Source organism: Strongylocentrotus purpuratus, unplaced genomic scaffold, assembly GCF_000002235.5.
Source record: "Strongylocentrotus purpuratus isolate Spur 01 unplaced genomic scaffold, Spur_5.0 spur5_scaffold_3, whole genome shotgun sequence".
Classification (NCBI taxonomy): domain Eukaryota; kingdom Metazoa; phylum Echinodermata; class Echinoidea; order Camarodonta; family Strongylocentrotidae; genus Strongylocentrotus; species Strongylocentrotus purpuratus.
In genome coordinates, this window is record NW_022145609.1 from 23,697,311 (window position 1) to 23,719,718 (window position 22,408).

Sequence of the window (22,408 nt, forward strand, 5' to 3'; positions counted from 1 at the left end):
TTTCATTGAGAAAAAACACAGTGTCGTATTTACTTCTAAAAAACGTACAAAATACGATAAAATCGTACTGGTTGGCAGCTCTGGATTATGGGTGTCTTGGTGGATACCTTGATGACATAGCACAGGGTGGATGGCCCTCTGGACTCACAGAAACATCTATTTCTCTCTCTCTCTCTCTCTCTACAACTACCAAACTGATACACTACTCATGTACCTATTTCTCTCTCTAAACAAACAATAACCATGGAAGTATTATGGGTGCCTTGGTGGGAACCTTGATGACCGAGGTGGATGGCCCTCTGGACTCACAGAAACATACAAATGTATCCATTTGTGTGTGTGTGTCTCTCTCTCTCTACCAATCTGGTACACTACTTATGTACCCATTTCTCTCTCTCTCTTTCTAAACAAACATTATTGAGAATTACTGACCTTGTTCCTCTCATGGCCCGGTGTCCCTCCAAGGAATGCCAGTCTGAGGACGATGGGTGTCTTGAGGGAAACCCTGATGACGTAGAACGACGTAGGTGGCCCTCCGGACTCACTGTAAGATAGCAAACATATTTGAATAAGAATAAAACACTCTAGAAAGTCAGAGAATCAAAGTGGAGATGGGCTGGGCATGTAGCAAGACTTCAGGACAATAGATGGACAAATCGTTTAACAGAATGGCAACCAAGGATGGGAAAGAGAAGAAGAGGAAGCCAGAAGAGAAGATGGAGAGATGACCTAACATCATACATGGGAACGGCCGCTTGGACTAGGATAGCTAGAGACAGAAGAGAATGGAAATGTTATGAGGAGGGCTTTGTCCAACGTCTGGATGAACTATATGGAGACCGTGCCTTCAGCGTAGCTGCTCCGAGGCTTTGGAACAGACTTCCTCTTGAGATTCGGGATGCTCCTCCGTTAGATTCTTTAAAATCCTCCCTAAAGACATTCCTTTTTAATTCTCCCTGTTAATCCTCTGTTAGTCTGTAGCTTTAATGTGTTATTCATGGTAGATGTAATGTAATTGCCTTAATTTGAATTTGTAATGTTTTGCCCTAAAATTAAATGTATTCTATTGTATTTATATGTATTGACTAGATGTATCTGTGCTTATGTATTTTGAATTAATTGTAGGTTGATTAGTATATATTAATTATAGTTTGTAAATATGATATTGAATGTATTATTATCTAAGTATTGCCAACTTTGTAAGGCGCTTAGAAACATTGTAATTAGCGCTATAGAAATATAATGTATTATTATTATTTTTATTATAGCCTGATAGATAGATACATGTAGATAGATAGAAAACACTCTAGTCTGTAAATGCATCTTTTTAGACATATTTAAAGGCACACAACGTGACTTCTCAAACACATGCCATACTATGGAATACAGACACAGTTCAGACGGTATACTTCACAAAATGGACCTGTAATAACCACTTCTGTTAGCAGCATCTCTTGTAGCTCACTATAACACGTATCTTACTTTATTCATGTGGCACAGCACTGTATTTTCTTTCTATGCGTTATAAGATGTTAAATGTCATTATAATGTGATACGCCTTTGTATGCTTTCGTTTGTTTGTTTGTTGTAGTTGTTCTTTCGGTATTTTTAAATTGGAAATAAATTATCCTAAATGCTGTTATAAATAGAAAAAAGAAACAACAAAATATCTCAAATCTCAGCAGTCAATCTAAAGGGTCATAAATGATCTAAACTAAACTGGTAAACTAATTTCACTAGAAACAATTTGATATAATACCATGCAAGTGGATTCTAGACAAATAGTAAAATCTCCTCCTTCTTCTTCTTCTTCTTCGCTTGAAGTACAGGCCACCATTTTGTTGGTGTATCTTCATACTTTTAAAGTTGTGCAGATATGTGTACAGTGCTGTGGAAGATCTAATCTATGTGCAGTTAAAAAAAAACAGAACAGTCTCAATTCATTCAAAATAAATTCAATAACTCACGTGAAGTTGAGATTGATGTAGCTGTGGTTGTCTAACATGAAAGTCTGAATTAAATTCAAACTAAATTCAATAACTCATGTGAAGTTGAGATTGGTGTAGCTATGGTTGTCTAACATGAAAGTCTGAATTAAATTCAAACTAAATTCAATAACTCACGTGAAGTTGAGATTGATGTAGCTATGGTTGTCTAACATGATGAATGTACTCCTCTTCTTAAGAAGGTTGTTGACCTCTTTGAGGGCAACCCGATACTGGATGGTGGCGTAGCGCCCGCTCGAGTTGGGTAGGTGCAGATGCTTCGGTAGCGGCCTAAGAGAAAGATACGTAAAATATAAGAAAAGAATCCTATGAATATACTGTAGAGGTGTCAACGTGGTCTAGTAGATACGTCACCAGACTAGGGATCACATAGTTTGCGGTTAGAGTCCCCCCCCCCCCCCCCGTGGCACTAATGTCAGTAAGCAAGCCTATAATCTACATTTGCCATTCTTCACCCAGGAGTAAAATGGGGACCGGTTGGAAGGAATGCCTTGAATGCTGTGAGCACCAAAATCGGTAGCCTAGCCTTGCGCACCAGGTGTGGTGGATATGTGCATTATGAAGATATTCAATAATACTATTATTATTACTGCATATGCTTTAGCCTTACCGGCAGAGGTGATGGAACAGGTATCCAAGAACTAAAGATGAAGTGAAAAGGTTTTGTTATCATGAGGGGAGGAGGAAGAGGTAGGAAAGAAAGAGGGAGCAAATGAACGAAAAAGAGGTTGAAAGAGGGGATGAGAAATTCATTTCTTATAGGTACATGTACAGTATATTGTTGTATTTACAGGTATAACCAATTCGAAAACATTTAATAATCGTAACATAACAATGTCAACTCCATAGGAATAAAAATACAAGATTTCTTTCAATATACTCACAAGTCTGGTAGCAGGAGCAATGCAATGCGATGGGTGTGGAGCCATCTCTGCCTGTAGAATGAAAACAATCAAAACATATTGCCATCAAACTATCATGTCCCCCTGGCTTGCACACTCAAACCAACCTTTAATGCTGGCCCTTACAAAATCATACTTTTCTTTCAATGCAACTGTACTAATAATCACTATTATACAAACTTATGGAAGATATTAATAATAGCAGCATTTATGTCAAAATAGACATTGGTACAAATAGTAACAGAGAGATATCACAATATAGGGTACATGGTCAAGGACATTGGACTTGGTTTAAAATCCCTACCATCTCTTGGAGTCCATGAGAGCAATACGTTTCCAGAAATCAGCAAACTGGTCCAATCCTGAATGCCTGCAGAAGAAATCAAATACAAAAGATATCTAAAGTGGAGCTGCCCTGGTAGTGGTTCATTCTCAATCAAAGGAATGAGCGTTCGCATCCCAGCGTGGAACTAACGTATTTTCCAGTGTATGTAGGATAAAGTACTAGTATTGAAACAATGAAAGTACTGATACATATTTCTCTATTTCTGATTATAGTTTGCTGCCAATCTTTTGAGTGACTTTTCTCATTATGTTTTTATATAGTAAATTGTATAAAGATGCAATTATTATCTGATGTTGTAGTTAAAAAATGTTGAAATAATGACTTACTTTGGAAGCAACTATTGTGATAATAAATTTTTTACTTTAAAAAATTGCTGAAATTATGACTCGCTTTAGATGAGACTGTTGTAATAATGATTTTCAATTTAAAAATTATTAAAATAATAACTTATTTGGGTGAGACTGTTGAAATAATTAATTTTATTGAAATAATGACTCACTTTAGATGCGACTGTTGAGCGAGGACAGGCGAGGTGGAGTTGGGGGGCATGTAGAAGAGGGGCATCCCTCCCTTCGTACCTTCAGGCAGTGTGTAGTAGATGGGGTTAGCTGCAAAGGACTGCAGGTGTACTAGCAGCAGGTCAGTCTCTCTCAAACTAGAGGTGTACAATGGGGGGAAAAGAAGACGTCAAATCAACTCACTTATTTATACATTCATTGTGGGAAGGAGTAGGGGAAGAAGGAGGATACTGTTACGGCCCTCCATCCTAGAACGGGTCCTGGATGCTGGAGGGCTGGCCTGTCCCTTGCCTCTATCACCGTCATCTGACGAAGAATTTGCCATCCTGAATAATGCGAGCGGTTTCTATTTGGCTTGTAGTTTAGAGGCCCTGACGTGGCTCCGTTTTCCCAAAGTATATGAGTGTGGAGATGAGAGGTGTTTTGGATAGCTGGACGTGTATTCTCTATGAGAGGATTATATTACATCAGTCTATGGAGACTCAACTTATTACACGTTATGAAACGATGGATTGTTTAACTGTATACTTTATTAATACAAACATAAGTCAACTTCTCCAACACGTTATCATAGTTAACACCGACACCAATTACCTGTATTAATCTCAACAAGTAGTAAAGGCAGGGATTGCCTTTTGTAGGAACTCTATTTCTCGCTTCCAGTCCTTTTCCTTACTTTAGCTCAGCTGGAGCAAAGCGGAGAGTTCGCTATCTGACCAAGACGAGAGCCAGCGTCGAAGTGACAGAATATAAGCTGGTTACTGCAATTTATAGCATCTGAGACGCTCTGAGAGCTGCTTTACGCATGGTGCGTCCGTAATCGCGCTCTGAGCCCTTACGCCCCAAAATCTTACTGCCCTCTACGTTTTCTGCAAGATAACTACCTGTACCGGGCTGGTCCGTTACAATACTTTGGATTGAGAGTCTGCATAAATTGTTAGAAGAGAGAGGAGTGAAAGAACTGGGAGTGGTATTAATACAGAAGGCTAGGAGCCGAGGGTTGTGGAACAGCATGATCCCCAAAGTCAAACAATATGGTACTTAGAGAGAGAGATGTACATTCATTGCCGGTCCATCGTAATAACGATGATGACATGATTAAAACCGCTAGCGTTTTCTTGCATGGCTCCACGGTGAAATTCTGATGGCACTGTGGAATCCACAAACATTACAAGCCCATCTACTATCCACCTGGTATAATAATAACTTTGTCTACTTTTCATTTGGTCTAATGACCATTTTAGCTAATAATAGTCATTTGGTCTAATTTCCATATGGTCTAAAAAACAATTAGTCTATAAACCATTTGGTCTATTGCTTACTTCAGGGGTGATAGTGAGCACTAAAAAAAAATAGGTTTTTTTTCCCCCCTACCACGCCCCCCTTGAGTAAAAAAAAAAGAAAAGAGCATTCAGGGGGAAAATGGCATCCAGGGGAAAATCGAGGGAAAAGAAGAAAAGAATCTGGTAAAAAAAAAAAAAAAATCAGGAAAAAAAAAAAATCGGGAAACCGATTTAAAGGTAATACAAAGTTTTGGGAAATTTTGAAAATTGAGTGGATAGTGATTCTTTACATTTTTGATATATTTGGATGCCCCTGTGGATGTGTTATAAGCACTAGAAAATGTAGCCTCTACAACACTTCTGCTTTTGAGAAAAATTGAATATAAGAATTTACCGGTGCTCCCGGTAAATTTTGATAAATTTCAAATAGCGCCTCCGGCCATACAATAGTAGCTGTGACCATGAAAATTTCAGAATATGTAGTTGTGATATATAATTTCCCAACGCGAATAGCTAATCGGTCGATTTTAGTCAAGAAACATTGTTTATAGCTTAATTAATATCTTGACCTTGAGAGGGAGCTATACAACATAAAGAGCTTATTTTTTACAATTTCATAACTTTAGACTCTATTTCAACCGCGACAACGATCACTGAATATTGTAGGATCGCATATGCTTCCAATATGTCCATTTGAACCAAATTCATGACCCCATACCAAAACTTTGTATTACCTTTAATCAGGTTTTTATCAGGTCTGTTACTTAGTCTAAATCTCAGTTTGTCTACTATACACATCGTCTAATAATTATTCAATCATAGATAATTATTATTAGACCATGTGAATAGCAGACAGGCTGGGTGTAGGCCATAAAGGGAATAGATCGATTGGGTAATAGACGATCGATTGTAAACCAAAGGGCGATAAACCCCTTTCCCATCCTCCATTTAACACTCACCTCTGCAATGTTTGCCAGAAGTTCTTGACCACCTTTGTCCTGTAATGGTTCTGAGGTCCCTTCTTCATGGGGCATGTGATGTCATGGAGGAACTCGTAGCTACCCTCCATGATGATCTCTATGTCTGTCACATGTCTGGAATTCAATTTAATTTCAATTAAAAAATGGTTTATTAAATAAACAACACGGTTCGCAGCAATAAGCTGAATTGCACATGTATACAGTATATACAAAATGAAAATTAACATTAAAGTTTAAACAACAAAGCAATTTGTACAATTGATAATTTTGTTTTTTTAGTACAATCATCAATAAAATTATGAAGATAAAATGCATTGTTAGAAATCTGGAAAAGTTATATACAATTATTATCAATAAATTGAATACCTATAAATATTAAAATTGATTAATAAGACTAGGTTGATTGATAAGACCAGAATAGGAAAAATAACCAAATAGAAAAGCGATATCCAAAATGGCGTTGCAGTCTTCTACAAAAACAGCCCCCCACCCACGCCACCCCCAGACAACTACATCACTTCAGAAATATATCCCCTAAAGAGATAAACCCAATGTCTACTAGTCTACCATATGATACATGTCTGAGGTGGGGTAATTGTCCAAGGGGGTAGTTGTCTGTAGGGTGGCAGTTCAGGGGTATTAGTCAGGAGTCATAGTGGGAGGGGAGGGGGGGGGGGGAGGGGCAGTGGAAAGGGGGCAGATAGCCAGATACATTACCAATCAGCTGGTACAGGTTTTTAATCCATGTTTTGACACTTATGTTCATTAATAAGCATTGCCACATTATAGTAACCTTTGGAAACATTTTAAGGTACTTTAATGCATCATCCATAACCGAGATCACTATATTTTTTTACAGGATTGATGGAAAATACATGGTATACAGAGATAAATTGTACCCTATAAACCTCACAATTGTAAGCATGCCTACATAAATCATTGTTTTAACAATGGAATTTCCTTAGGCTCTAAAACTAACAAACTGGTACATACCTGCTGGACTCAAGGGGCCATGGAGCTGTAGCTATATACTCTATCCTCGCATTGTACTTCCAGGGCAGCGCTAGACGCACCTCAATACAGGAACCATCTATAGGTAATCATATCGATTGATAATACAGTCAACCTGCTTTAGTAACCACCTGTCTGCAAAGACCACATTTGTGGTTTTCCTTGAAATAGGTTTCCCATTGAAGCATGTACTAAAGGAACCTGTCTACAAAGACCACCTGTCTACAAAGGCCACTTTTTGTGTTTCCCTTGGGCAGTTGCTTTAGATAGGTTTGACTGTACACTGAAACAAAAGGATTTTATTGAGCTGAATTCATCTGCATTGTGTGACAAAGACTACATGTAATTTCAAAAGGGCAATTTAGACAATTTGATATAAAAGGATAGTTAAAGAAAAATGGGTGAAAATTGAGATTGCTGAATGTATGAGAATGTTCTAGACAGCAAAATGGGCATTCTTTACAAGCCATTTAGGAGATATTTTGCACTTAGATTTCTTTCTCTGACATACATGTAGGATGCAAGTGGGATTAATGCTGGTATCATTCCTGTTACTCAGTGTGCACATAAGGGTTGATGAATGTGATGACAAGAGTGATAATCGCCTTTTGAACAATTCAAAACAGAATGCATGTAGAGCTTTATTCGCTCGTGAGCAAACATGAAGGTACACAATGTTATGTGCAAGAAGAGTGTTGACACCCCCCCCCCCCCAAAAAAAAAAAAAAAAAAAAAAAAAATTATAAAGAAAGACATAAGAACAAGACTTACTCTTGGTTATGCAGGCATCCTTGATGGTGTATCCTTCCCTGAGACGAATAGAAAGCACATTGCCAAGCTCTGTGTGAAGTCTGTAGTTAGTATGCTTCTTCCTGATCAGAGGAATGGTGCATAATCCCTGCTTGTTGACTGCAAATGATGGCAAGATGCTGTGAGAAAAGTTGAGAAAGGATAACATTCAAATTAAAAAAATTAGAGAGACATAAAACGCATTGCCATGCACTGTGTGTAGTCTGTAGTTTGTATGGTTTTTCCTGATAAGGGGAAGGGTGCACAACCCTGCTTGTTGACTGCAAATGATGGCAGGATGCTATAGGGAAGGGGTGAGACAGGGTAACATTACACGTTTCAGAAGCCTCATCTGCCACACTCTATGTGTAGTGTGTAGCTGTATGGCTTTTCCTGATTAGAGGAAATGATGGCAGGAAGGGTTGAAAATAAACTGCAATCGGTGGATACTGTTGTTTATCAATAGGCATTTTAGTGAGATAAAAGTACGATGAAAAAACATGAAAAAAATAAAATAACTACATGTACATGTGAATATAAATGATCCACTAGACAATATTAAAATAGCATCCATTTTAAAAGTTTCTCGACACAATATTATCGATTGTGGTTTTAAAAAATATTGTTATATGTACCTTTCAGGCCATCCTGATTCTGATGAGATGACTTGATGCTGACGACCTGATAGCGACAAGAGAGAGATATACATGTACAGTGAAACCTTTAAATAAAGACTGCTCAAGGGAAACATGAAAAGTGGTCTTTATAGACAGGTGATTTTTTTTTCTATACAGGTGGTTGCTAAAGCAGGTGTGACTGTAGAAAATCCTTAAGCAACCACCTGTCTATAGAGACAGCTTTTTCCGTTCCCCTGGAATATATCTCTCAGTGATATATTCACAACAGAGACAAAGAGACCAACTGCCTAGAAATACAAGTTTTCTGGTCTCCCTTGAGTGGTCTTTATATGCATGTTTTACTGTACAATAAAGTAAAAATAGGGAACATGTACAGGCAACTACATGTACAAGAGGGGCAATTATAATTACAACTACACCTTTTCATTGACATACTATTTAGATAATTTTGATATATCTATGAGGCTTCTTTGACAAAAAAGGAATTCCATTTTGAGAGAAACAGGAAAAGAATAATTCTGAATATCCTTTCATGTAGTACATAGGTTAAATAGATTAAAAAACATTGATAGATAACGACAACTTAATTGAAATCGCATTCACTGAATACATAAATTTATATTGTGCGCACACACTGCATATTTTTGGAGGAACTAGCACAATTTTCATCAACTTTATTACCAAAAATCTTTCTGATAACTTGTTTCGTTGCACATTTAAGTTTCACTTGCTTCTATGGATGTCAGCTTTTAATCATTAGCGATTTCCCAGATCCCATGTATACCTGCCAACATCCACAGCAAAAAAAAAGAGGAATATCCTGAGCCCAAAGTAGGAAAACAGTGTATTTGACGTGCTTTTATACAGGGGGGCGTTTCACAAAGATCCTAAGTCAAACTTAACTCTAAGTTGGACTTAAACATTATGGAGAGCCATTTGTAGCCTATAAAAAAATATATTCAAAAGCGAACATTGAGGTAGTTTAGACTTTTTATAATTGCCACATCAAGAACATGAAATCTCCTTGATAATAGAAAATATGAATGATTTCAAACAAAATGTTATGCCTTTTAAAATAACTTTAAAAAAAATAATTTCATAGATGCTAACAGCTTTCCATAATTGTTAAGTACAACTTAAAGATAAGTTCAACTTAGAATCTTTGTGAAACACCCCCCCCCCTGATGTTTTCATAAAACAAAGAGGAAGGTCAGGTTCCTAACACGAGTTTGAAGGTAGAAAATAAGGAATCATTCGTCCAAAATAGGAATAGTTGGGAGCTATGCAGGATATGTAATAATAATAATAATAATTAAACTTTTTAATATAGCGCATAACACAAAGGCAAATTGCATGTCTCAATTTAATCAATTTAAGAAAAAGAAAAAACATTGCACTGGGTTCATGATTCTGATTATTTATGAACTGGTGAAGAGATATGTCTTCAGAAAATTGATAAGGTTTTATAGGATCCTATGCTTTTCATTTCTTCAGGCAACTTGTTCCACAAAAAAGCGGCTGCATATGAAAAACACCTTTCCTGTAAGACTTTGTCAGGGTTTGTGGAAGACAAAGCAGAGACTTGGAACTGGAACCTAGCATTCTATTTGGTTTATATGGAGATAGCAATTCAGTAAGATAAAAATGTAGTCCTCAATTTACCTTTGATAAGGTCAATCTTGATGCCATCCAATCCTTTCTGGAAGCTCCATGACAGGAAAGCTCTATGGTACTGATTCATCAGATGGTCTTCATGAGATTCCTACGAAATTAAACAAATATTGAAGTCATGTTAAAACTTATGAGTTCAATACCTTAATATCTTCAATATATTTCTACAGGAGGTACAAATATTGAACAGTCATTGTACTTAAAGGTCGCTATCAGTGTACACTGGTGCAAAGGGCAAGATCTGATTTACAGGTTCTCCAGTCAGGAGTACCTCAAGGTTCTATACTCGGACCCCTGCTGTTCACCCTCTTTATTAAATGATCTGCCCAATAGCGTTGAACATAGTAAGGTGATATTGTATGCCGATGATACAGCGATTATGTTCAGTGCCTTAAACCCAAAGGACATAGAGAGTACATTGAATAGTAATCTAGACAGGGTTAAATCATGGCTTTACCATAATAAACTATCCTTTAATACGGACAAGATCAACTTCTTATTTGTAGGGACGCCCAAAAAACTACGACATATCGAGGCACCAATGGACATAAAGATAGATGGTCTGCAAATTAGACATGTAGAAAATGTGAAATATCTTGGGGTGTGGTTGGACCAGCACCTTAACTGGAATGAACACATGAAGCATACTTCCAGCAAAATTGCTTCAAGGTTGGCACTGTTGAGACGTGTCAGAAAATTTCTAACGATAGACAGTGCCAAGTTATTATCAAATGCACTGGTATTACCATATTTTTTTATTATTGTTGCACCTCATGGTCAAATTGTAATCAAGGTCCTCGGGATACACTGATTAAGTTGCATAAACAGATGGCTAGGATTGTTCTCCAAATTAATGTACTTACACCGAGTTCAGAAATGTTCTCAAGACTCAAGTGGATGAACAAGGAAAAACGTTGGCAATTCCAGATATGTAAACTTATGTTTGATATTGTAAAAGGTATTTCCCCCTCATATCTTCAAGATATGTTTACTCAGTCTGCAGCAACACATCGTTATAGCACTAGAATCGCTGATACTCATGGATTAGTCATCCCCAAAGTTAAAACTGAAAATGGTAGAAGGGCCTTTTCTTTTGAAGGTGCAATGATCTGGAACAACCTCCCAAGTGAGGTACGAAATGCCTAAACCAAGCAGTCCTTTTGCATAAGTTATTTGAGAAATATGTAAATATAACCCAAAACATAGTACACGCAAATATGTAGCCTCTATCACAAACTTGAATATTTAGTAATTACCAAATGCAGATCACTGTAATTCTTTAATTACAAATAATTATGTTTAGACACACTGTCACTACAATATAATATTTTTTCTTCTTCAAAATTTGTTTATGTATGATTTTCTTGAGGACTTGATTTGGGGGATTTTTTGTTTACTTGCTGAGTTTAAATTTACATTTGACCATGTAATGATGTTTTCACGTATATGTATGTCTTTATATGTATTTTATGTTATGCAGGGCCCCCAAGTATAACAGTATTTTAACTACTGATGGGGCTACCCTGTTGAAATAAAACGAAATAAATAAATTAATAAATAATAAATAAAAAAAATAAGAATTGTGAATTTAATTTGATGTCAACTCTCTTCATCATCATCATCAACTTCAGGTGGCAACTGTAAAGCGCTGCTGTGGCCTTCACGAGAGTATGCCATGCAACTCTTTCACCTGCCATTTGTGTTGCACCCTTCATTCCTTGTCCAGACACTTTCTTGATATCATCAGTCCAAGATATTGGTGGACGACATCTACCCCGTTTTCCTTCGACTGCTCCTTGCAGCACTTGCTTCTCCCATCTGACATACCACGCACGTTCCACGTGGCTACATTGATTGGTTTCCTTAGAGGGGTGCTGTTCCTTTCCATCATGGGACCTTCATGAACAGAACTTCCTACAAGAGGCTTTGATCCTGATCCGTCATCACCCGCAAGCGTACTACGAGCAGTACCTCTCTCTTCCGCAGTAGCTCTTGACGTACATGTATCTTCCGGCCTGCAGGTTCCACCTTCCGCTACCCACTTGATTTGTTAATTTTGTACTCTCATGATGACAAACGTGACCAATTAATAATGGTGGGCGGCCAGATCTTTCCATCGCAGTACAGAAGCCAGAAGCATTGCTGCCAAACTTCCCTCTGCTCCCCATAGCCACCGTTGTCCAAGATTTGGATCCTCCGCCAACTACAGGTACTGCATCACTGCTGCCCGGTGCAGGACGAGGTTTATTTGAAGGCGACCCAACCTGCCTTGTCATGTTCTCGTCATAGGGTTATGAGAGTTTTTCTAAAGCTAACTGCGTCACCTATTAGCTCCTCTCCTCTGTTAAGAACACCGGAATGTGTTCTTAACTCTCTTATAGCGCAAAAAAAAAAAAAAGGTTTTAGTGAAAGTTGAGTTTTAAAAAAAAGTTTTATAAACCCGTGCTTGCGTAAGGCGTTCAAGCAAGTCATGAAAAAACGAGACCTCACCCCTCATGCCCCCCCCCCCCCATTTTTAACCGGATTTACATCAATCTCAGGGACTGTCCATTTTTTAAAGAAAAAAAAATCATGATAAAAATAAGTTGGGGAAAAAAGGAAAAAAAGGAAACACTATACACTTCTGTCAATTAGGAAACACTGATACTTTCATGTCAATTTAAATCTTGATAACCAGCAGAAACAATGAATTAAAAAGGTTAATTACCAAACTGGGGCATCTGGAGAGGAAGGCCCCAAAGGTTGCCGTAGCGATGAACTGCATGATTTCTGTGTGGGGGACGTAACCAAAGCCTGCGTGGGGATAGAACCCTTTGCCCAGCTGGATGAAGGAGCAGGCCGTGGTGCTGGTTCGTAGGTTCCCTAGGAGGTTACTTAGGGTCAGGGCATCTGGGACTGCACCAACTCCATCACTGATCACTACGATGCCTGCAAGAGTAGTCCAAACCAGACACAATGTTTTAGGAAAACAATCAGGGCATCGTTTCAATAAAACCGACATCCCATTGAACGTGTGTTAAATTTAATACAAGGGTTTCAATGAAATGTCTGCAATCTTGTACTTATGACGGTTTCATGAATATGCCACCTGGATTCTAATCTCCCACAACCAAAGTGCCTTTGATGGACAGAATTCAACTTGGATGATGACTAGGTGTTTTTTTTAGCACATTTTAGCCGATGTTCTTTAACTAGCATATTTGATATCATGATGCTGCCAAACCTCCACAAAATTAATAATCCATAATGCCTTCTATAAAACTGGAAAAACGAACCATAAAAATGCTAACTTATTTTCGAGACAAATTCCACATTAACCAGTACCACTAAGATTGATTTTTTTTTGGTATAACATTACCAATCCACTACTTATTATCAGACCTAACCCTGAAGCAAATGTGGCAAGGTTTGATTATCCCCTATAGTCAACACTCATTAGTCAACTAGCTAGCCTGCATAAATTGAGGAATACCTTCCTCAATCTTTGTTATGAAACGTTGTCGTTGTTGACCTATAGGTTATGGCTGACCCGTTGTGACCCATGTGATGAGACCTCTCCATCCAGGGGCCCGTTTCACCATCCAGAAGCAAGGTTTTCAGTAGCTTATAACATAAACTGATCATTTGTCACTGATAAAAAGTTTTGTGAAACGCCCCCCTAATCCAGGTGTACAGATGTCTTGGATGTTGTTTAAACAAGGTGTTGAAAATCACACATTCATTGTCTTGGCAGAATTCTATTACCTGTTTGTTTGTGCTTGGGTTACAGACTTTGGCATTGACGTCTCCTGATAATATCAAAATATCTTGTCTAGGAATATTGTCTATGGTCTGCTGTACATCTTCATAGATACTCTCAATTACATCTTCTTCTGCAGCTGAAGTTGGTGCAGTAGTCAACAGCAGATGTTAAAAATATCTGGAATCCAAATTAACTATTATGGTTTACGATTATTATGTCCGAGGAACGGCCCATAGTAAATCTTGCCATACAAAATACTTGACTTGGTGTTGAACCAGGGCCCTTCAGAGTCAGAGTCAGTTTATAGACAGAGGGCTGACTACTGAACCAACTCACATCATCTCCTTCACCTTGCTTATGGGAAGAATGATAGTATGGCAATTACTAACACAAAGGCTTTTGTCATATTACCAGGGGGGTGTTTCACAAAGATTCTAAGTCGAACTTAACTCTAAGTTGAACTTAAAAGTTATGGAGAGCCATTTGTAGCCTTGAAATAAAATATATTCAAAAGTGAAAATTCAGGTATTTTGGACTTTTTTTATATAAATTCCACATCAAGAACATGAAATCTCCTTGATAAAGATGATAATAGAAAATATGAATGATTTAAATCCACATTTCATGCCTTTTTAAATAACTTTTACAAAATATTTTCATAGATGCTAAAGGCTTTCCATAATTGTTAAGTCCAACTTAGAGATAAGTTCAACTTAGGATCTTTGTGAAACACCCCCCAGGTCCCATTTCTCTCCTGGGTATGGAGTGGCAATGTAGATAAATACCTTGCAATGACGGGGATCAAACCCGCGACCGTTGGATTTCAAGCCAAGCGCTTAAACCACTCGACTACGACACCTCTACATGATTCTTTTTACATACCTGCACTTGTATTCTCCGGTAGCAGCTGCAGGGCAAGTACTCCACACCACAGCATGTTGACAAATGTTGCCTCAGGGTTGGCCATCTCTACCTTGGTAGGGGGCTGATGGTAGCTGTTGGTGGTGGGGCTGGTAGGGCCCCCCTGGCTGTCCCTCCAGTCACCCCCGACCACAATATCCAGGCCGTTGGTCAACCAGCCGTCCACGCCGTCGAGACCCGAGGCCGATGGGTTCCGAGAGCGCATGGTACCTGGACAAGTTTTAAAAAAGAAGGTTGAGAGTTCCGGTGAAAAGGAAAAAATCATTCGCGAGCTCTCGCATCCTTTTTATGTCAGTTTGGAAGAATATCTGAATGAGAATTGTTCCTTAAATAATTGCTCTTCAATAACCCTCATATTTGAAATATGACCCCTCCCCCCTCCCCCCCCCAAAAAAAAAACAACCCAAAACTTAAATTTTTGGACAAATTGTTATGCCATGTGTGGGTGTGGTCCCATATACACATATTTATGTGCAGTGCATGTGACTTTCACCAATATAAAATCTTCCTTTTTTTCCATTTTGATCACTCCAAAATATCACAGTAGACATTAATTCTTATATGCTACATAATCAACCATTCAAAATTGCTTCCAGACAGTTCCTTTAACAATGTGATCACATGATAGGTATCCTACTTTATCTTTTGAATACATGTACATGTTTCATTATGCCGTATGAACATCTTCAGATAAGCATTGCTGATAATGGTATTCATATCAGTTCTGCTACTTAAAAGTGTACCAATCACCTACAAATATTTTGTTTGGTGCGTAGTAGTTCCACGTTGTAATACTATATAGAAAATGTGAGCTTTAAGTTTCATATTTGTCGTGAAGAGAATTTCCAAGTTGAAAAACACTCTCAATTAACATAAAACCCACTTGCGAGTAGACTTCTTAAAGCACCCATACAGGCTCGCATAAAAAAGGGAACACACAGAACGCAAGTCAAACTTGGATTCGGTGCAAGCTATGTTATGTTGTTCTATAATTTGTTCATACTCCTGAGTCCATAGAGTAAAGGGTGAAATGGTTTGAGGTTGACTTTATACATTTCTAGCTGCGGTACACAAATGATTTTTGTAGGTGATTGGTAGGTACACTTGACTATTACAGTCGAACTTGCTTTAGCATCTACCTGTATAGAAAAACTACAATTTTGATTTCCCTTGAATATGGTTTGTCATTTAAACCTGTAGTGAAGGAACAAGTATATAAAGACCACTTTTCATGTTGATTGAGCGGTCTTTATATACAGGTTTCATTTACTTACTGTTATATATCTTGTTTTCAAAGTCTTCAAGTTGTGTAAGAATGCTCTGCAAGAAAACATCCAAATTCTCTGGGGTCAGCAAGCACCCCTGAACCAGCACCTGTATACACAACAGCAAAAGAAGAAATCACGATATTTGTTAGCGAGTATCCCATTGGATAAAAGGGTGTCACGTGACACTCAACAATTTGTTGTTCTTCTTCTTTTTCCAGTGTAAGTGCTGCTTCAAGGTGATGAAGATACATGCACTGATAGTGTGTGCATATGTGGAGACTTTCACATATCCTGTTATTCCACATGTTTTTGTTATACATGTATAAGCGGGCAATGTAACAAACCAAATTTGCAAGTTAAAACCTGTACAAAAGTGATTTAGATTGTGCACCTCTCTTCACTTCCACTGTTGGCATTGTCTTAGCAGCAAGCATCTTGTTTGTTTGTTTGTTTTACCTGACTGCTAAGAAAGCATGTGTATGCTTGTAAGTAAGCAACCAGGGGACCGGCGGTTTTAAGTCCTCTTCGAAGACTGAAATGAATCGAGAGCAAAAAATAAATCCCTGAAAACATATTGTATTTTCTTGTCTATCTATCACAAACCAATCCACCCCAACTTATTTTGAATACCTTGAAAGTGCAATTCTCACTGTCTGCTCATTCTTACCTGCTGTGTTGTGAGGTGAGCTAGTGGTGTGTAGGCAATGACTGTCACATACAAACTGGGGGCAAGCAAGATGCTACTTCCTGGAACACAGAACTGAAACAGAAAAGTCATACAGTATTATTAAAAACGCTTTCGGTACAAGCATTCCTCAATTTGTTTGTGGTCTGGCTCGGTCACTAATGTTTCAGAGCCCTAAGAACTATACCAGATCGATGCATCAAGAGAAAGTGCAAAGATTTCTGCACATATTGTGTTCTTTTTTGTTCCATTATCGCATTGCGTTTAACGCCAGCAATTTTAAACAGAAAAATAAGTCTGACATCTTTAAGTTGGCAACATGTTTAGAGGCTCATTATCACCGCTTTTCTTTCCAATGTTTTCAGTAAAATCGCTACCTGTAAATATATTGTGTTCAGAGACATTGCCTGATTTTTAGATATTTTCTAATATTATTAAACACTTTTAAGACCGTGTGACCTTTATAGACCTCTTTCACCCCAAATCGAATGAGTTCATTCTTGTATGATCATACATACTCTATCAAAGTCTGGCAAAGACCCTTTTGATGGTTCTCAAGTTATCGCGGCCACGAAAAGCGGTATACCGACTGACAACCCAAACACGTAATGCCTCCCGCACCACAAATCAAACCCGGCGATGAGTGTGAAAAAAACGACTACCAGTAGGTTTCTTGATGGAGCACATGAATAAGTCAAACGTGCATATACTCACAGGCTTTGTGATGCCCTTCAGAAAGTTTGTCAACGCAGTGTGAATCTCTGCAATGTGGATGCTCCCTGACTGAATATCCTGCATTTCAAGTGTAAAAGAGAAAGCCAAATGCATAATACGCTTCACAATTCAATATCTTATAACACGGAGCATAGTAAATAAGCATAGGACTTCTGTTGAGCATTGTTGCCCTTCATGTACACGCGGCATATCTGAAAGAGCGTTTACAGTGGCATTAGGATCATTAAAGAGAAGGTTGATTTCTGGGAAGAGGTGAAAAATAATTTGTGAGCGTTATCATTCTTATTATGCAAGTGTGGAAGAACATCGGATAAGACATGTTCCCTAAAAAGCATGGCTCTTCAAATGCCTTTATATTCTAAATATGTCATGTAACATCGTAAAACTTGGGGGGTAGAATTTTTACGCCACGTGTTCATGTAGTCCCATATACATCTCTCTGTGTACAGTGTTTGAAACTTTACCAAGACTTGGCCAAATTTCTTATCATTTTGATGATTCCAGAACCTTGCAATACACACAAATTCTTATATGCTAGATGATCAACCTTTTCTGGTCGATTCTACACCATTTCTTTCACAATGCAATTGCATGACCAGAACTCAACTTCATCTTTAACATAGTCAAATCAAATGCTAATATGATCAGTTTTCATATTAAATTAAATCTTAACTTTGCAGTCTGAACTACAGTCAAACCTGTCTATAGCGATCACCCAAGGGAAACACAAAAAGTGGCCTTTGTAGACAGGTGGTCTTTGTAAACCGGTTCCTTTAGTACATGATTCAATGAGAAACCATTTTCAATTAAGGGAAACAACAAATGTGGCCTTTGTAGACAGGTGGTCACTAAAGCAGGTTTGACTGTATAACAATCTGTGTATTTTGTATCAAGCTAGAAACTAGTTTTATTCAAATCGGATCATCTGCCTGATGAAAAATTTCATTTAATTTATGTCAACTATATAACTATTTGAAACCAGGGGTAAGAGGTTGCTGTTCAGTTTACATCTGTTGAATACTATACCCAATAATTCAGAATAAAATCCATGGGGGAAAAGCATGGTGAAGGAAAGGGTGGTCATCTCCTAACTTGACACTTGATGTTTCACGACATGGTCGGGCAGATGGATCTATCAAACTGGGGCCCGTTTTCTAAAACTTGATATCTATAACAAATGCTAAATTTCTATGACAAATTTGCTCTCAGCCAATCAGATGCTATAATTTCAGTAGCTTATAACAGTAGCTTGTAACGTGTTCTTGATATCAAGCTTTATGAAACAGGGCCCTGATTTAATACAAACCACAGCTGTCATGGAAGGGCTGAGATCTAGCACAACAACCAGCCTGTAGCGACGGGCAAAGAAGGTCACATGGCACGTCGGCAAGAGACGGTACTGGGTCTGTTTTTCCGTTGTCTTCTGACTCGATGGCGGATCTTTTGGTATGATGGACAGGATTTCTAGTTCCTCTTGGGAACATCGCTGGAAAATTAGTAAAGACAGTCACAAACAAATGTTGTAAGCTTACATGAATAATAAAAATTGTAGGGGGGGGGGGAGGGGGAGCTTCAAAGAATGGTAAAATGATAGGTGCTTATAAAGCGCTTTCCACCAAAATAAGAGCTATAAATTGTAAAAATTGTGGGAGAGCTTCAAAGAGTTTTAAAATTACTTGTTGCAATTTCTGAGGGCTATTATTATCAGTAGTTCAAACTTCAGTACTCTCTGTTTCCCTGTCATCTTCTGACTCAATGTTTGATCTTAGGGTATGACAAACAGGATTTCTAATTCCCCTTGAGAGCATCGCTTGAAAGTTAGTAAAGAAAGTCACACAAGCAAATGTTGTTAACATACATGTATAGTCAAATTGGGGGGGGGGGGGAGCTTCAAAGAATTGTAAAATGATAGGTTGTTGCCATTTCTGAGGACTATGTGAAAACCAATTGTAACTAAAGGTCAACAGATGTCAGTCTCCTGCATGAAACAAAGCTAAAAATCAACATAATGTTGAACCTCTTCGTCAAATCATGTTTTTTTATCACATTTCTTTCTTTTTTAGAAATTGGTACTACCACACAATCTCTATCGTCGCCTTCCGCTACAAGTACATATATATATAATTGCAAACACAGTTATCCTTGTCAACTGTGTCCAGATGTTGATTATGGGGATTACTGAAACATGAAGCCTAGCATGCTCCACTCTTAGTCTGCAGGCACAGACTCTAAGTCTCTGGCTGTGTCATTGCACCTACAGTACAGGGGAGTGTTTCACAAAGACTAAGATCGACTTTAGCTTGGACTTATTGGCCCGAATTCACAAAGGAAGTTTGTCGACAAACCTTGGTTTTCGTACGTCATATGACGCATTTTACGCGTTTTTTACAAACCTGGTTTGTAAAGAACAAAAGGAGGTTTGGCGAAACAAAGGGAGGTTTGAGCTCAAACCTTGGTCTGAGCTCAAACCTTGCTTTGTGAATTCGGGCCTTTGAGTGTGGTCTCTGCATAGTCTTCTAGTGCAGACCCTCTGTTATGCAATACAACTTGCAAGGGTTTGTGCCTGCAAACTACTCTACGCTTGTAAGAGGTTGCATCAGAGATATTAGGAGACTGATTGTGAAGTACGAACACTCATGAAACTTTACCAATTCCTGTTCTTCCTTGACTGAAATGATATTGTTGATGTTCTTGAGAAACCATGATGCTCTGATATTCCTTGAGATGCGATACTCTTCCTTCATGAGAAGGTACACTTGTGCTGCATCGAGCACCTGTCACACATAAAAGAAAATGAAAACAAGAAAACCATATAAGCATTTATTTTCATAAATTTTTGGGGGATAACTCATTGATCGTGAATTTAATTAAAGTACTTTCTCACTGCGAAACTGTGTATTTTTTATTTTTTGTTGTTGTGGGGGGGGGGGGGGGGTGGGCGGGGGTTGCCAATTTGCATAAGTTCCTACATACAGGAAGACAATTTTGTATGGACCATTGGTTGACTATGCATGATTTCTTCATGAACATAAAAAACTTACAAATTTACTTGTAGAATAAACCACTCCAGCAAAGCATAGAGAGTCAATGCTTATAGCGCTGCGCTACGTGTTATAGTCAGCATTTGCACACATGAATAGTCAATACACTTATAATACACAAATGCAAACAATCATGCCGACTTATAATACACAAATGCAAACAATCATGCCGATGTGGCTGATCGGCAAGTTTGACATTAGAATTAGTTTACAATTTGAATTTTTAAATTATTCTTTCTAACAATAATGTCAATAAGTTGAAAAAATTGTATTTTAGAGCAAGACCGCCAAACTTCGGACGTTGCCAAGCTTCGGACAAAAATTACTTTAACGGCTCCAACGCAAAATATGAGCCTAGCTCAGGCGGTTAACTTGCATGCATTTGATACTACTACTAACCTATATTGTTAGTACAGAAAGTTAGGGCAGGTTGCCGTCTGCAAAACTCACAAAAAACATCGAATTCAGAGACACATTTCAGGTTACCTAGATTTCTACAGTCCCTTAACAGGGGAGTTAAGGTGTAGAGCCTCCAATATATCGATTATAAACAAATCCTTGGCATATTTCAGGTGGTTTCTGCCAAAATTATGGGAGCTTAGGAGATACTTTTCCACTCTATCGCGAAAATTTTCTAATGGCGGCCGTTACCATGGACCTAGGGGTACTAGATAGATTCCCCTACCAGAAGATGGCGCTCTTCCAAGCTTCGGACAGGCAACATTGAGTGTCATTTTGACTACGAAAAAATGGCGCTTTCGTAAGATTTTAGCACCAAAATATTGTATGAGTGTTGTGAAAAACACCTTTCTGATAGTTCTACCTAACTTAAATCTACCCCAAACAAGAAAATAATACTTTTTTCATGACATCAACGCAGTCAAACTTACCCCCGTCGTACGATTTTGATCCTGTTTCCAAACCTCCGATGAATGCACACTTACGTGCGCTATACGTGCTATATATGTGCGCTATTCGTGCGTTACACATGAACGTCCAAAGCTTGGCAAATGCATCCGAAGCTTGGCATGAAAACAGGTTCGGCGGGTAAGTAAATAACTCTAGTTTTCCATTTCCTTTTACTAATTTTCTTTACATGACACAATAATAGTATATTTGATCTTTCAGTAATTAAAAAAAGAATTTAATGTTTTCCCCCATTTTGTCTTAACCCTTACTGTACTGGGGGGGGGCCTGGGAGGCCCCCCCCTCGACATTTTCGGAGTTTGCGCCGCAACCGCTTGGAATTTTGAATTGTCGTTTCATGACTTTTTTCCCTCAAGTCTTACGCACATTTTGATACCATTTTCGTCGAAATCGGATATACCTGTAAGGCGTTACATAACAATTAGTATGCGCATGTCATCAAAAAAAAAAAAAAAAAAAAAATTGCATCAAAATTTGCATAAATTATCATTATTAATTACATTAAATTAACTTTTTTGTCTTAGAAAAGAAGTTTCATATGAATAATGAGTTTCAACATCCAAAAAGTGGAGTTTGACACGTTTTCTGTAAAATGCATAAAATTAGCATTTTTGCATAATTAATTAGGCTAACGACAAAAATTTGCATATTCGGAAAAAACTAATTATACTATCTTGTTCCTTACGTAAATATCTACAAACATGCAAATTTTCATGTTCATCGGACAATCGACGGCCGAGATCATAGGGGGGGGCCTCCCAGGCCCCCCCCCAGTCAGCGGGTGCTCAAAATAGCCCAGTACAGTAAGGGTTAAGTGTCACTGTGTCAGAAGTTTGGCGGTCTTACTCAATACGAATTAGCATTGACTCTCTATGCTTTGCTGGAGTGGTCTTACTCTACTGCTAGATCTAGATCTATTTAGGTTAGGGAGGCCAATGCCCGGGC

General features: G+C 38.2%; 1 protein-coding gene across 1 annotated transcript in view; it reads right to left on the bottom strand.

Annotated features, from left to right (window-relative positions):
- The window catches only part of LOC105438481 (KICSTOR complex protein SZT2), a gene marked incomplete at its 3' end in the record, with an annotated part of 44,233 nt that overhangs the window by 19,104 nt on the left and 2,721 nt on the right, over positions 1–22,408 (bottom strand). The window contains exons 2-18 of the mRNA XM_030995824.1: positions 20,144–20,269; positions 18,802–18,981; positions 17,475–17,552; positions 16,743–16,835; positions 16,082–16,181; positions 14,769–15,017; positions 12,852–13,072; positions 10,136–10,235; positions 8,471–8,516; positions 7,818–7,975; positions 7,029–7,125; positions 6,015–6,149; positions 3,754–3,909; positions 3,213–3,278; positions 2,891–2,941; positions 2,124–2,276; positions 433–544 (exon numbers count right to left, since the gene is read on the bottom strand). Of these exons, the coding sequence (XP_030851684.1) occupies positions 433–544; positions 2,124–2,276; positions 2,891–2,941; positions 3,213–3,278; positions 3,754–3,909; positions 6,015–6,149; positions 7,029–7,125; positions 7,818–7,975; positions 8,471–8,516; positions 10,136–10,235; positions 12,852–13,072; positions 14,769–15,017; positions 16,082–16,181; positions 16,743–16,835; positions 17,475–17,552; positions 18,802–18,981; positions 20,144–20,269 (2,121 nt within the window). The remainder of the gene's footprint in view (positions 1–432; positions 545–2,123; positions 2,277–2,890; positions 2,942–3,212; positions 3,279–3,753; positions 3,910–6,014; positions 6,150–7,028; positions 7,126–7,817; positions 7,976–8,470; positions 8,517–10,135; positions 10,236–12,851; positions 13,073–14,768; positions 15,018–16,081; positions 16,182–16,742; positions 16,836–17,474; positions 17,553–18,801; positions 18,982–20,143; positions 20,270–22,408) is intronic.